General features: G+C 39.2%; 1 protein-coding gene across 23 annotated transcripts in view; it reads right to left on the reverse strand.

Moving 5' to 3' along the window:
• The window catches only part of SGIP1 (SH3GL interacting endocytic adaptor 1), a 222,204-nt gene that overhangs the window by 107,903 nt on the left and 98,254 nt on the right, over window positions 1–16,047 (reverse strand). For 8 of the 23 annotated variants that reach the window (XM_049698175.1, XM_049698178.1, XM_049698203.1 and 5 more), the window contains 6 exons: window positions 12,220–12,244; window positions 11,111–11,194; window positions 9,176–9,247; window positions 4,851–4,907; window positions 1,190–1,244; window positions 301–476 (listed from right to left, as the gene is read on the reverse strand). In XM_049698175.1, coding sequence (XP_049554132.1) covers window positions 301–476; window positions 1,190–1,244; window positions 4,851–4,907; window positions 9,176–9,247; window positions 11,111–11,194; window positions 12,220–12,244 — 469 coding nt within the window. The remainder of the gene's footprint in view (window positions 1–300; window positions 477–1,189; window positions 1,245–4,850; window positions 4,908–9,175; window positions 9,248–11,110; window positions 11,195–12,219; window positions 12,245–16,047) is intronic. The other 15 variants (XM_049698211.1, XM_049698226.1, XM_049698218.1 and 12 more) reach the window with 3 other exon arrangements.

Raw genomic sequence — 16,047 nt, forward strand, 5'->3', positions numbered from 1 at the left:
CAGGAGTAAGTCTGGATAATCTTTATGTTATTCTTTCCTTCTTTGAAAAGTGGTTGCAGGAAAACATCAAAAAGAAATGTGATCTCGTGCATTTTTACCATTTTGAAAAGCACAGAAACTGCAATATAGAATGAGCATAACTTTCCATGGCTAGAACGAGCTGCTTCAGGTTTATAGACTTCATAAAATGGTGACCATATGCAGCCTTCAGTTTAAGAAGTTTCTGATCTACTTAACATGTATGGGCAGAGCACAGCTCTCTGTCCAACCTCACCAAAGCTTGAAATAAAATCCACTCACCACTGGTGATGGGGAAAGTGCAATGTTGCCTATTGATGCCTTCAGTTCATCTACAGTTGCAGCATTCTTAAGAATGTCTTTAGCTTGCAATGGCTTAATCTTGATATTAAACTTCTTGTGTGATTCTTCTTCCTCTTCCGATTCGCTTGAAGAATAAAAGTGCTTTCCTTTGGTAGGTAGAACACAGTTAAAGATACATAACTCTTTTTTTCTACTGGGAGGCAATGATGAGTATAAGACATGAGTGACTGCACATAGAGGCAGCAGAAGTATCCTTAGATGGTAGAAAATCAAAGCAAAACAAACAAAAATCAAAGGGTAAAGAAGGAGAGAGTTAGAATTTATTCACCTTTCCTTGGAGCAGGATTAAGGATGGTGAATTTCAAGGAGCAATGGTTACAAAGTTGGCCATTTGTGTCTCACTCAGCACACACAGTGACAGGCGTGACAGGCCCACGGGAACTTCCTCTTACTGTGGAGACAGGAAGGCCTCTCTACTGATGATTTGTGATGATTTTTAACTGCTTCAGAGTGTGACCTGCTCTTACCAGAGATGGTTTGCAGGCAAAGCACAAGTCAGAGCTATTTTCCAGCCACCATTAGTGACGTTGTCATATCGGATTTCAGCAGACAACCCAGTACCCGCAATTTGTACAACTGTTTTTCAGCACAACTTTTCTCTTTCTCCTCACTCTCTCTTTTCTATGAATAGAGCAAGGCAAAATGCCTGCTTGTTAGTGATCAGGCTGTTCTCTGTGCTGCTTATTCATCTCTAATACAAGGGACAACAGGACTTGAGAAGCTTGGGTTTCAGCACCTTTGCAATACAAAATTTATCACCCTGCTGAGAGCAAATGAAAATGAAAATTAAAATATAAAGAAAGGATATAGCCGGGTTCCTCAGGTCTGATGCTGTAGCCTTCTTCATCCAGCTCAGGTGAGTTCTATAAAATACAAGTGCACATTAAGCAATTATTATCCTGACAATGATAAAGGAATTATTCATTTTCCTTCAAGGGTCTTCCAGTTAAGGGTATAGACTTGTCTCTTGTTTTGGAGGTGAGTGCTGGGCCCTATATGTTTAGATATTTACTCACGGATATTTGGAGAGTCTTCCTATTGGGAAAATAAACTAGGAATCAACTGTCAATGAAAGAAAACATTCAAACAGAATTTATCATGCATTTACTGTAAGCCAAAGACTATGCTGAGCAACATGGCAGGGATACAAAATGCAAATTATCTTTCGACTGTATTCTGGTAAGCAAAAGTTCAAAAAAATGCGAAACACAAAACATCAGTGATAGGAGTTTGAAAGGAGAGGAAATTTGTGAGGTTTGGAAGAATTAGAGAGTCTGTGTGTGCCTTTTGGGCCAGATGGAGAGGAGAGGGGAGTCAGTGGTGAGGAAGAGCCTGTACCGAGACACCAAGGCAGGAATGGACAGTATGATTCCTGTAGGGAAAGGGAGAGGCAATGGTGACAATGACAGGACTGGAAAGGAAGCTGTACGGTGGGAGACCATGGAAAAGAAGACCATGGCTGGGGGCTGGGGAGCAATATGCTGGGGGAAGAGTCTGAACTTGATATGGCTACTGCAGCTTCTCAATTAAGGTAGGACACGCTGAAAGCAGAATCTTAAGGAAATATGCTTCAGGATATATTGGGGACAGAAGAAACTGGAGAAAGGAAAACTAATTTAAGATGCTTGCATCAATTCAGGTGAGATGTGCTAAGTAAATGACCAAGTTGTTCGTGGGGGGAAGGGAAGAATCAAGGACATTTGGAAGGACAATTTGTTAGTTCTCAGTAACAGACTGGTCATAGGAGAAAAAGAAAATGGAAGGTTCAAGAAGACTCTGAGATTGCTATCCTCAAATTCTGGGAGTACTCCTGGCTGAACTCATTCTAACAGAAGGCGAGTAACATTTTTAGGAAAAAGACAGGAAAGATAAAAGATAGTTTGCATGACTGGGATTAGAATTATCATACTTTAGTTCCTATTATATGATAAGTACTGTGACCCACGCTTTATTTTACTGTCCCTTCATAACAATCATATGCAGAAAGAATTATCCCATTCACCAAGGAGGAAACTAAGAGGAATTAGACGCCATTTCTCAAGGAAACACACCCAGCAAATGGTAGACCTGGGCCTTGATCCCAGGTATTTTGAGGCTCAACTCTATGCCTGAGAGAGGAAAAGGGTGCAGAGTTCAAGGGCAGCCTCTTGTAGTTGAGGTCATAGGCCTGGAAGTAAAGAAGACAGAGCTGGAGAGAGAGATTTTGGAGTCACTGAAGCAAAAGGCATACCATGACCATGGAGAGAGAAGAGGGCCTGAACGCCATGGAAAAGCTGCCATTTATTGGGCATTTATTGTCTCCCTCTGTCCTTTCAGTACTCAAAGCTACTTTTAAAATGCAAGTGTATTAAGGTTACTTTCCTGCTAAAAACCTGTCCCTGGCTTCTCACTGCACTTAGAATAATAGTCAGCACCACTGTGCAGCCCACAAGGCCCTGCCTGATTCTCACAAGGCCTTCTTCCCACTATTAACGTTTATGATTTGATTGCTGCAAGCTCTTTCCCACTTCAGGGTCCTCATAAATGTCCTTCTCTCTGCCTGGAAGTCTCCTCCCCCAAATGTGCAGTCAGTTAAACCTACTTAAACTTTAGGGCTTTGCCTGAAGGCCACATCCTTCCCTAGGCCTTCCCTGCCAAAAACACGATGATATAATCTATTAAGAATAAAACCTTTATTATTACTTAGAGAAAGTGGAGTCTAGTGTATAATTACAAACACAATTCCTGTGACCTGAGTATTTTTTAGGACCAAGCAAATTCGAGGGAAATTCTGCTTCATTTAAACACTTACATGTTGACAGGACAGCACTAGGGTTTAGAGTTTAGATGGGGTAGCAGAAGTACTTGATGAGTAATTTCGTATTTTAATTATCATGCTTCTTGTTTGCTTAGAGTATCCCATTCCTGTATATTAAAGAATTCTACAAAACATAACAAAAATCTTTCTGGGTGAAAAAGTGTTAATTTTGAGAAAAGAAATCATCCTTCCTTAATATCTTTAGTAACTTCCTTTATAACATTATTTGTGAACAATTTGGATGTAGGATAACATAGGGGCTATCATAGATCTAGGGAATTAAACTGCTAAAAATATCAAAAGATCTCAATTCTGGGAAACAAATATAAGAGAGGACCAGGTAATGAGGTTGACAGAATGACATGTTTTGGACTGCACGAGTGGCATGAAGAATTTAACCTTTCTGAGCTTCAGTTTTCTTTTCTCTAAAATGCAGATAATGTAGTATTTACCTTCTAAGGTGGTAAGAATTCAGTAGCATATAATATTATAAATGGTGGTTGTTATTATAAAAATAAAATTCTTCTTATTAACAAATGTGCAAAAGCATTAACATCAATCTTAATTCTTATGAAAGGGGAGGCTGGGCCAGACAGTCACCTAAGGTATAAGTACAAAGGCATTCTGTAGGGATTGTGAATTTGGGCACTTACTATGCAATAGAAATGATTTTGGATGTGAATATGGTCTACACGTTTTCTATGATTAGGAATCTAAGAGCCATTGTGTCCATTTTGTTGTGGTTGGTGAAGTGTGTGGTGATGAGGTTAATTGCTTTCTGGGGGAATTATGAGGAGAATTTAGGTCTCAGCTGGGATTCACCTTCGCTCCTTGAGAAGCAACAAGTGATTGTCATTTGACCTAAGAAAAATCTGTACCACGAGGCTATAATAATTATCATGAGCTATGGTATGAAGGTTTGTATTCTCCCCAAACTTATATGTTGAAATCCAAACCCCAAGGTGATGGTATTAGGAGGTGGGACCTTTGGAGGTGATTAGGTCACGAGGCAGGAGTCCTCATGGTTGGGGTTAGTGACCTTATAAAAAAGACCCCAGTGAGGTTACAGCTAGAAGGTGCCTTCTATGAACCAGAAAGTGGGCACTCAACCAGACACCAAATCTGCTGGTACCATGATCTTGGACTTCCAGGCTCCAGAACTGTTAGAATTAAATATCTGTTGTTTACAAGCCATTCAATTTTTAGTATTTTTGTTAGAGCCGCCCGAATGGACTAGGACATTATGAAATCAAGGCCCAATACTGAAAGCCGCTTAGAAATATAACCAGGACTGAAACATCTGGAGTTAATATTTTAAAAAGCATTTTTTGAACACATATTACAGGCTAGGCAGCCTACTGAAATATTCTGCAAATAATTAGCTCAATGAATCCTCGCGACAGTGCTATAAAATAACTACTGACTTCATTTTTGCTGGCCAGCAAATAACCAAAGCCACACATAGGTGATATATGGAGGGGCCAGGACTTGAACCCAGGTCTAATAGACTCTAGTGCTCCTAACTGCTACCTGTGCCGGCATGCTAACTGTGCCGGCACTTCCTAATGAGGTGTTTCACTTATTTCTGTGTCCTATTTTAAATACAAGAATGCCTCGACTCGTTTTCACATTCTGAAATATTTATAAAGACAAACAATCTTCTGATACTCACGTATCTTTCCCAATCAATTTCCGCATAAAATCCATTTGGTGCCCCATTGCTTTTCTTCTGTAATAAATTTGAAAATACGTTTAGAAGAGAAACAATTGAATGAAAAAAAAAAAGGAACAAAGAACACTTCACTCTTATCTGTATTTAGCAAGAGCTATCCAAACCCAACACTAGAAAGACAAATTAGAGCAGCCTATTAAGCAGCCACATTGGTGTAACTGAATGGTAAACTGAGCTGCTGTGACACTGCATAAAAGAACTTACACACTTATTCCACAAAAGACTGTAGGATACCTAAGCATAGAGATATTAACAACTAGCTGTTCAAATTTTATTCAATTACTAGAGAGTCAGCAGCACCTACGTTATAATTTAATCCTCTATACCTTAGGGGATATACCCAGATGTATATACACATTTAAATGGAAATATTTTGACTTCTACATTACTCTCATATACAATTAGTTCCAACAGATCCAAAGAGTATTCATCCAAGCCATTAACTAGTCTTCTTTTAACTTTTCTGACACTGACTCAACTTTTTCCTAACTACCCACTTGACAGAATATAAAGGAAATCAGCTCCAAATTAGTTAATTCAGCCTGTAAGTTTTAAAAATAGTGCTGATATTCTTTCAAGTGGCTTTTCTTACCAAATTATTAATATAGAATTTGAGGATTAAGAGTGGATTTCTATCATCCATGCATCCTAAGCCTCCATGAGCACACATCATTACAAGTGACTGGGTATCAGCATTGTCCTCTCAGGGTTGTCTTAAAGTTCTATTTTGGCCCTTAGACAACCATGACATGTATGGCCATAAGAACTTGACCAAGGATGTGGCATCATCCAAATTGAAATTCCTGGGATTCTCTACTTCTTGTGAGCAAAGGACAAAAACGCAAATGAGGTTGGTAATGGACAGTCCATTCAACAACATTCCTGTAGTTGGCACATGGAGCAACAGTATGTCACAGAGCACTCGCAGATCTCACAACAACATGCATCAGATGCTGACGTGACACACGGGGCTTGAGGACAGGACACGTAATTTCGCAGTCACAAATGAAGGCCAGTTGAAATAAAATGTGAACAGCTGACACTTAATTTGACAAATAGGCAGGAGAAGAAAGCTTTGCATCTATGCATATAGGATCACTAGAAAACCAAATCAGAGGTAACCTAGTAACCATCATCACTGAGTAATACTTACTGCGTGTTGAGTGGGCACTCTAAGAACTAACAGTAGTTTAGTAAGGGTGAAGTGCCTAGGGAATAATGTGTTCATTATCTTCCTCTCTCTTCCTGTACACTAACACTGCACTGGAATTTACAAATGCAGCAACTCTGCCCCACCTCCACCAACCAGCGCCCCAGAATACAGGGCTGGTACCCCTCTTCGTCTGTGTCTTGCTCCTGACAAAGATAATGTACTTCGTCAGACTACATCATTTTAACCTTCTCACAGAATTGCCTTCATTGAATTAGTGCTTCAATGACATTCTTTCTTCTTTGAATAAAGCTTGCTTTAAAAACCTGCCACATCAACTCTGCACCTGTATGAGCTATGAAGCTGCTTTTGAGGACATGGTCCATCAAATAATGTGCCGTCTAGTAATAAAAAAAAAATCTCTCTCATAGTGAATGGACATGGTTCCTATTTTCTTTTTGTCATATTTGCTTTCTTTTAAGATTTCTACTTTACCAATCTGTTTGCATATGTCTTCTTTGCAAAATTCTCCAAATCCTTCTTAGATAGTATGTATAATAAATTCAAAATACAAATGTAATGTATAATAATAAGAAATCAAATAAACTAAGCTGATCTCAAAGAACTAAACTGATGAATTTTGTGATCAGTATAGTACTATTAATAGACCTTTTAGTTATCAAACAATTCTTCAATACAAAGAATTGTTATCTGAAAACTAAAGAGATTAGATAAACTACTGAGTTCAAAATTTTCAAAGTTCTACAGTTGTTTGCTTCCATGATAAGCTCATCTCCATAATCAAAGCCTTTCAAAACCAAGATAGTTGATATGTTCAGCTAAACAAAAACAAAATAAATATATGTGTGTGTATGTTTCTTTCCTGACAACATATACCCGACATTATGACTAAAAAAGTTCCTCGATTTTTTGAATTTTCTAGATCTGGGCTGAGTGAAAATTTCCCAGTTTCCATGGAAACCAATGGAAGATTGAGATAAAGAGAAAGCAAAGCCTATAAAAAGAAATTTTCCTTTAAAATAGGAACATTTTAAACATAAGTACTAAACACAAACAACAAATCATAAAAATACATTCTTTGGGGCAGACATTCAAAACATATGCAAACATACACACACACACACACACACACAGAGATTCATTAGAGAAATTGGCAATTTGGCCTCATTCATACTAGTGAATTCTTACAAATATATTTGGTTTTGCAAGTGGATATTATCAAGTTAAAGCTAACCCAGAACCTGGCTGAAATTCTTCTGGTCAAACTCCAAGGAAGAAACAATTCTCCTGGTTTAACCATTTAAGCAGCTCATAGTGGTAATATGGAGGTAATGGCTCTATGGGTTTTTCAATTGGAAAACAGTGAAAAAGCAAGGAAGCATGTAAGTTAAGTGGGGAAATATTATTTAAAAACTAAGCTTACTATTTAAAGCAATGTTGGCTATTCATCAACATATAAACAGTGATTTTTCTCTTGGAGTATAATTATTTATTCTTTTAATCCTTTTCCGTATTTTCTAAAATTCCACAATTAGCATAAATAACTTCTACAACTTGAATATATGACTGTTATTCAAAGATAATTGAGGCTTACAGCAATGTTGATCATGTTTTAATAGGTATATTACTTTGGTCAGGTTTATTATCTGCTCTCAGATAATATCATGGTTTAACTCAATAAACGTAGTAACAATTGTGTTCAATTACACATTCATCAAAGTGCTTAATTTCCTTCGTGAATGCTCTTCTTTTCCAAGGTCAGATCATGGCCACATAGCTTTCCTTGGTGAGAAGTATTAAAGGCACATGATACACTGCCTAAATATAATCTTTTTGCCATTGAGACAGACTTGACTCACTTTGCATAGAACAGCACTATCCAATAGAATTGTCTGTGAAGAAGTAAATGTTCTGTATGTGTGCTGTCCAATATGGTAGCCACTAGCCACAAGTAGCTGTGGAGTACTTGAAATGTGACAAGTGTGACTGAGGAACTGAATTTTATTTTTGAATTAAAACATTATTTATTTACTTAAAGTATAGTTGATTTATAATGTTTCAGGTGCATAGCAAAGTGATTCAGTTATATATATATATATATATATATATTCTTTTTCAGATTGTCTTCCATTATAGGCTATTACAAGACAATGAATATAGTTCCCTGTGCTCTACAGTAGGCCCTTGTTGTTTATCTAGTTTTATATATAGTAGTGTGTATCTTTTAATCCCAAATTCCCAGTTTATCCCCCCCCTTTCCTTTGGTAACCGTAACTTTATTTTCTATGTCTGTCAGTCTATTTCTGTTTTGTAAATAGGATTTGTATCATTATTATTTTTTTTAGATTCCACATATAACTGATACCATATTATATGATATTTGTCTTTCTCTGTCTGGCTTACTTCACTTAGTACGATAATCTCTAGGTCCATCCATGTTGCTGCAAATGGCATTATTTCATTCTTTTTTATAGTTGAGTAATATTCCATGGTGGAATATTCCATGGTGGAATTCCAAGATGTGGTGTATATATGCACCACACCTTTATCCATTCAGCTGTCGATGGACATTTAGTGAGCACTGAATTTTAAACAGCCACATGTGGCCGCCGTGTTGGACAACACAGTTATAGTTGTTGCATAGTCTGGGACAGGATCAGCATCCCAAGTCCATTGTCAAGTACATTAGATCCCACAGGCCAAGGTCCTGCCAAATTCCTGATGTTACTGAGGTGGTGCTTATCCTAATAAACAACTACTCAATTTGTATGGTGGTGTTTATATTACAGCCAAGGCTTTCTTAGAGATAGCATATTCTTTTTAAAATTGGAATCCCTATCCTTTGTGTAAGACATAGGAATCACACGTCTCTTATGCCTGATCACTTTTTAAAAGTATATTTGGATGTCAACATATAGAGTCTATTTGGTTGATTTAAAAATTGGCCCTGGGTATTCAGGAAGTAATTGGGAAATATTATCTGAGAAAGAGTCTTCTTAAGTGCTACTGTTGTTTTCTTCAAATTTCAAATTGGGATTTTACTCACTGTTTCTACAACCCCTTGGATATCTTAAACTAAAATCTGTTTCCTTACCGAAACTTTTTTTCCTCCTTCACGTGCGCACTCTGCTTTGCTATTGTAGGGTGGTTCATGTGGGCTGGGCTGCTGCAATTGATTGTTTTCATGTAGAAAAAAGTTGTTAAAGGATCTGTTTGTTCTTCAAGACACATATAAAGAATCACATGGAGTCAGCAAGCATACCATAGAAGAAATAATGTCTAGGCCAAATTGTAGGGCCTACCAATCTTGGCAGGGTTCTTGAAGCAAAGAGTGGACTTTGGGGCCCATAATGAGGCTCTATTCAGCAGGCCGGTGTGGCTAGGCCAGGAGAAGAAGGGAAGGAGGAAGAGGCACCCCAGGCACTAGGGATGACGTGGATCGAGTCCTCACTCAGCCGGCACTTAATTTACAGGTAGAGAACAGACACCGGGACACACCAAAGAGACTTAATAAAAATGGTTGCATTTTTAATGGACGTCTGAAAAGGCTAGCTCCATCATATATCCCCCTGGATCAAAGCCTTCCTGGGAGACATCAATACACACAGCACACACAGTTGACAGCTCCAAATCCGGACCCTTTCTTGCACACGTGTTCAGGATGAGCAGAGATCTCCTCACAGCAACGGCCGTGACCCCCAGTGCCCCCAGTCTAGGTGTGGATGGAAATCTGAACTGCTTAGGAAAAACTTAGAGTGTATCCTGCACAAAACAGAGTTTGTCTCTGGGTTAGACTGCATCATCACACACAGTTGCCTGAAGCTTCAGACATCGAGACAGACAGTTCGGCCGAGGGTAGGCATTTTCAGCCAGTGGGGAGCAAGGTAAGCCCATCTTGATACGTGCAGCCTGGCCACAGAGGCTCTGTAGATAAAACCTCAAAAGCAGTGTCACCAGAGATGGGCTTCACTGGATTTTTGAGAAACTGAATTTAAATAGTTAAATCTGTCGTGTGGCCCCTGCATTGACAAAGTCGTCTATAAGCATTAAATGGGCACACCACAACCTGTAGTTTGTAGAACCACATTAGTGAAACCATAAATTTCCACTTCAGATATTCAAAAAGCAATAATTTGAAAGCTAACTCAGCCACATAAACGTGGACTGGCTCCACAGACACGAGGTCTTAAAGAAATCAGTCTGAGTTTGAAAGAAAATCAGGTTGAGATTTCCAGGGACTGAATACGAACAGAAACTTGGACCCCTACAGCACTGGTCTCATAAGACGTTCTCAAAATTTGGTGACCATAGTATGTGGAGAAAACTTAAGGTACATTTCCAAATAGTAAAATTAGCAGCTGGCCAATAATTTCCAGTTACCTAGGAAGCTGTACACCCTGCTTCTGAGAACCTTCATTTATTTTGAATGCAGCCTGTTTTCCAAACAGGTCTGTGTTATTTCCTGAGAAATCGAAATTAAATAATTCTTCCTTCCTAAAATCATGACCATTCATGGCATTTCCAATTAAGGAACAAAGAAGGCACATCTGCTGATAAATAACTTGATGTGACTGAGAATGGTGACAGTGAAGGAGGGTCGGGGAACTCAGGGATGAAGCCCTGACTTAGGGTGGGCAAGTCCGCAGAATCATGGCTGGGCTTATTGACTCAGCACATACTCAGAGTTGCCTGCTACACGCCCGCCAGGACTGTGCCAAGCACTGGGATGCATGTTCTGCTCGAGATTTAAACTCGTGGTCCCTAGAAGACCAGAGAACTCTGATATAGCAGTGGGGCCTTGGGAGACAATGAACAGCAGGGTGGGAGGAGCTTTAGAGAAAGGAAAAAGGACAAGACTGAGGATGCCACAGGGAGAGAAGCAAGAAACAGCAAACCAGCCTGGAAGCAGCAGGGAGGGAAAGCAGAGACTATCTCACAGAGCCTTGCAAGGGTCAGAATGAAGGGAACAAGAGAACTCAGGGAGGGGACCAAGACAGAAGCAAAGAGAAGACACAGAAGCAGAGAGTACCTGAGACAGAGTTAACGAGAGGGCTCTGAGCCAGAAGCAAGAGGTGAGGAGAAGCTGAGTCTTCTGGGTCTTTTTTTTCCCCTGCTGAATAGAGCCTTGATTATAGTGTTACCCAATGTCTGATAAATTTCAGTCTACTTTCTTAACATTTCATGGCGAGAACTACATGAATGCAAAAGGCGTCCCAAAGCTAAGAACCTTGAGTCAAATATGGGAGAAAAACTCCTACCATAGCTACAATTAACACCCCAATTTAGGTCTAATATTATAAAGGGTGATTTTTCAAGAAAATATTTTTAACTATCTGGTTTATTTTCATTCCCACTTCAGCCCAATGAGCCTAATGCGAGTCCCTTTTTTTTTTTTTTTCCTTCAGTAACAGCTGTTCTTTTGAACCTTCTGAATAGGCATCTGATTTAGATTTGAAGGAAGTCATTTTAGAAGCTGGTGCAGACTCGCATAAGCACAACTCAGATAAATCCAAGCCCATGCACCACAGATTTCTTTAAAAAGCAAGAAATCTGGTGACCAGCAAGGAATCAGAGTTACTGTTGAATCTAAACCCAGTGGACACATTTTCCTCCTCCAGGCTGTAAATTCAGGCATAAATGGTTTCCAGACTATTCCCTACTAATGAATTTAACATAGAAAATGTATCTGCAGCTCAACTACGAAAGAGGAAGAGCTTCTTTCAATTTTATTGGATCTCAGATCCATTATGACTTTGTGGCCTCTGCTGGAGAAAAACATTCTCATATAAGGAGCTCTTATATCATTAAATAGGAAACGAAATAACAGTTGATGGTAGCAGCCCCTGCAGGAACTGTCTGGCTTCTGACCCACCATATTGATGACTGGTTTGCTTGCCTACTCTGGGGCAGGGTTTTTGGTGAATGCAATAAATAAGTTTAACTTGACCAAGACTGCATTTATGTCCCATGCAATGACTACAAAATTTACAACAAAAAAAGTTGTAATTGAAAAGTCATTTAAGCTAATTTTTTTCCCCTTGCAGAAAAAAAAAAAGAAGAAGAAATGGGGCTTTAAGAAATTTAAACTAGCATAGGTTGAAGTGCAAACCTACTAATAATGGTCATTTAAATACTTACAATTCCATCTCTATCTGGTGAACCTCTGTAACAAAAAGAAATTGGTAGCTATTAGGAAAATGAATCATTCTTGCTACATAGTCTCAAGTATGACAATAAGAATCATTAACCACCTTTCTCCCCCCTCTCACGAGTTCCAACCCCAGTAAACCTGGCTAATGGAAGCCAAATCAAAATGGATTGGTTGAGTGACATTTGAGTGTGGGGTGTGTGTATGTGTGCGTGGGAGGGAGAGTCTCATTAAAAACTGAAATCCAAAAGGCACAAGTTGCTGGTGCAGTGTCTTGAGAGGAGACTTCATTAAGAGCTGTCCCACTCAGCAGCCTTCTATTTAAAACTACCACCAGGAATGCAAACCCATTTGTTCTCTCTCATCTTCTCCCCATAAGTGGTCTTGAATTTCCCCCTATAAGAAGGAACTTCTTATACTTATAAGAAGAACTTATAAAACTACAAAGTAGTTTTCAACTTACTTTAAGAATCTGTATTTTCTTCCATATTTCTAGAGTTACTGCTCCTTTGATTACAGAACAGGAAATGGAGGGCAATTTTGCTAAATGGCTTGCTTTGATGACTAAAGTCCAGGGTATTTAATCCATGGTGAAGCTAGGCTGCAGTGCTTAAGAATAAGGGCTTTAGAGTAGGATGAAGCCAGGTGTCCGGACTCTACCACTTATTAGCTCTCTGACCTTGAACATATTGAGTATTACTTAGTTCTCTAAGCCAGCTTAAATATGATAAGGTATATAAAGAACTTATAATGGTTCCCGACACATACTAAGTATTCAAAAATGTTTGTTTGTTTGTTACAGGTTTTTTCCTCTTCCGTGATGTCTCTACCCTAGGAACACAAAACTGTTCACTTGCAGCCATGTTAGACTTTATAGCCATAGAGGAAGGGTATTATTATTGTTACTTTGGAAAACTGAGCTGGAGGAATCGGAGAAAGAGAGAAGAAAAAGAGTAGTCACTTTATAACTTCTTATATTAATTAATTCTGTAAGGAGCTAGAAAAATATTATTCTATTAACATGGAGACCAGAATTATGCTTAGATGGGGACCTGCATTGTTTGGAAGAAAACCTTAGTAAGTGCCTGGGTGGACTATGAAATCTTGAAGAGTTTGGTGTGGTTGGAACTGTTCCTTAGCAGGTGGGACCAAGTGACAAAATTGTTTATTGCTTCATAGGGTGGGACAGAGGAGAGAGAGAGAAATGCAGAGTTGGTGGGACATCTTCTTGGCTTCAAGATGTGATTCCCCTTCCCCACCAACACCCCCTTCAAAATTAGCAGAATATTCTACTTGTATTACAAAACACTTGATGGGAGAGCATCATTTTCCATAATCATTTCTGTGTCCATGTGGATACAGGGATGAATCAGTGATACAGGGGCTAGAAGCAGAGAGGACCCTGATATTGAAAGACCATGGGAGTTGACAGAAATCTTAGGATCTTTGGACATTCGCTGGCTATGGGAAAAAGTTGGTTCAAAGAAATTTCATCTAAGATAGAAAGATAGGAAGAGTCTTAGCCAATAAAAGTTATATATAATTCATTGAACAACTATTGAGTGCTTATAATAGGCCAGGCACTAGGCTAGGGTCAGGAGATAAAATAATGAAGAAGACATGCTCATCATAGAGAGAATGAGACAGGCAAGTAAATCCAGTGGGTTATTATGGCCGTAGTAAACCCAGGTGGTAGGAAAGTACAGAGGAAAGGTACCAACCCATATTCATCAAAGTCAATTTTCCCTAGATTTGTACACTTCAAAAAATGAGCATTTCTTACTAGGATTTCAGCCTCTGCTAAAGGAACTGATAGAGAGGAGATTGCATCAAATTTTGCATAGGACACATCCAGAGGCACTGATCCTCGTGGGGTTGTCTTTCGGGGCAGGTGATAGATGTGGAGAAGACAAGGCTCTGGAGATAGTCCTGGCTGTGGTGTTGCCCACTATTGGTCCAGGTAGAAGGGCATAGCTATAGGGGAACTTAAATGGGAGGCCACTTGGTCTCATGCATATTACAGCTCTAGGGATGGCACTTCAAAAATCTTAATCAGAATAATTGTAATTGTACATAGCAGCGTTGGTATCTATTCTGATCCTTTGTCTTATCCACTGATGGAAATAGGGCTGCTGCTTCCCCGTATGACAGCAGTAAGCATGGTGGTATCGTGCACTAGCTATAGTGCCCAACTGCCCAGGTTCAATCAACTTATATTTCCTAGTTGCATAACCTTGGACCAGTACTTCACTCCTTTGTGTCTCAGTTTCCTCATCTATATAACAGCCGTGATAACAGCATATAGTTCATAGGGCTGTTAAAGGATTCAATAAGTTAATATAAATGAAGAGCCCGGAATAGTACCTAGAACATAGTAAATACTCATTAAATGCTACCTAGAATAAAGTTATTATACAAGCTGACCTAGGATGGGGAGTAGAGAGAGAGATTTTAGCAGCCTCAGACAATGGGGCATGTGTCCTCAGTTTATTGCCTAACCCCCTTTTATTAAGTTTTATACATTTTTAAATAATTTTTTTTTCTTTTTAAGAGCAGACCCATTATATTTACTGATTCTGTTTTAAAACTGATCATCTACCAGGAACACTTTGCCTCTATTTTAAAAAGTGACAGTCACCTCTTGCCACTGCTGCCTTTTCTCTTTTACCCTCCTATTGGTCTTGAATATAATTTTGCGCATCTATTCTTTTTTTTTTCTGAGTAATCAAAGAATAGGCACTTGACTCTGGACTAGAATACTGGCTCCATGTCTTATTTTTCTGGGTAGCCTTCAGCAAGTTACTTAATTCCTTTTGGCACTGATTTCTCATCTCCAAAATTGAGATATTATTTCTAACCTTGTTGAATTACAATGAGGATTAAAAAGGATATCAGTACATACAAAATACCCTGCGCAGGGCCTGCCACGTAGCACAGGCTCCTCTCTCCTTTCCTCTTTCTATCAGCCATTGTAACGTTGATCAAATCAGGAAGCTCTGGTTCTAACCCCACTCTATCTAAGGACACTCAATCAACTGAAGTTGGAACTGGCAGCTACCATAGCAGGTTACTTGTCAACCCTCACGGAGTTGCAACGGCCCTGAAAACAGTTTGTATCAACAGGGTTTCAGTGACTGCAGACTAACATAAGCATTACCTAAATCTGAAGGGATAGCACATTGCCAGAACATTTCTCCAGCCTTCTGCAAGAATGATATATGACCCAATTAGAGAGCAGGGGCTCATGAAAAGCAAAGGCTTACACTAAACGTCTTGTCCTTTGACCATCACTGCTGGTGGAACCAGTTTATAGCTAATTTGCTATCACCTAAGTAAACTGGGGCGCTCAGATGATAAGAAGTAAAGGACAGATGCTTGGGATTTTACAAGAAAATGTCTTGTTAGAATATTTCAGAGAGATATTGGGCATCTACACAAAGCCATGAAGAGTAACTTCCTCATTTTCATGTTTTTAGAAGTGGTGATGGAAGAGTGGTACTTTGGCCACCTGCAAATGAGCTCAGTCTGCCCTGGGGAGGTTGTTTGACCTCTTTTTCCTTTTGAGGGAGCTTCTTTCCTTTCTAATTTTCTTCACACACCAGAGATTATGTATAGTCAGTTACAGAAACCATCTCAAAGAAAAATGGATTTGTTTTCTGCTAATGATGTTCTCCTGAGATATGTCTAATAGTGTCCCCCACAACACACGGCACATTGTAGGTGGCAAAGGATTCTGTTGACAGACGGACTGCTACAGTGTCTGGCCTTTTATGGAAATTCAATTCCATCTAGTGCAAACTGAGGCCCATTAGAGGAAA

This window comes from Orcinus orca, chromosome 1 (assembly GCF_937001465.1).
Source record: "Orcinus orca chromosome 1, mOrcOrc1.1, whole genome shotgun sequence".
Lineage (NCBI taxonomy): Eukaryota > Metazoa > Chordata > Mammalia > Artiodactyla > Delphinidae > Orcinus > Orcinus orca.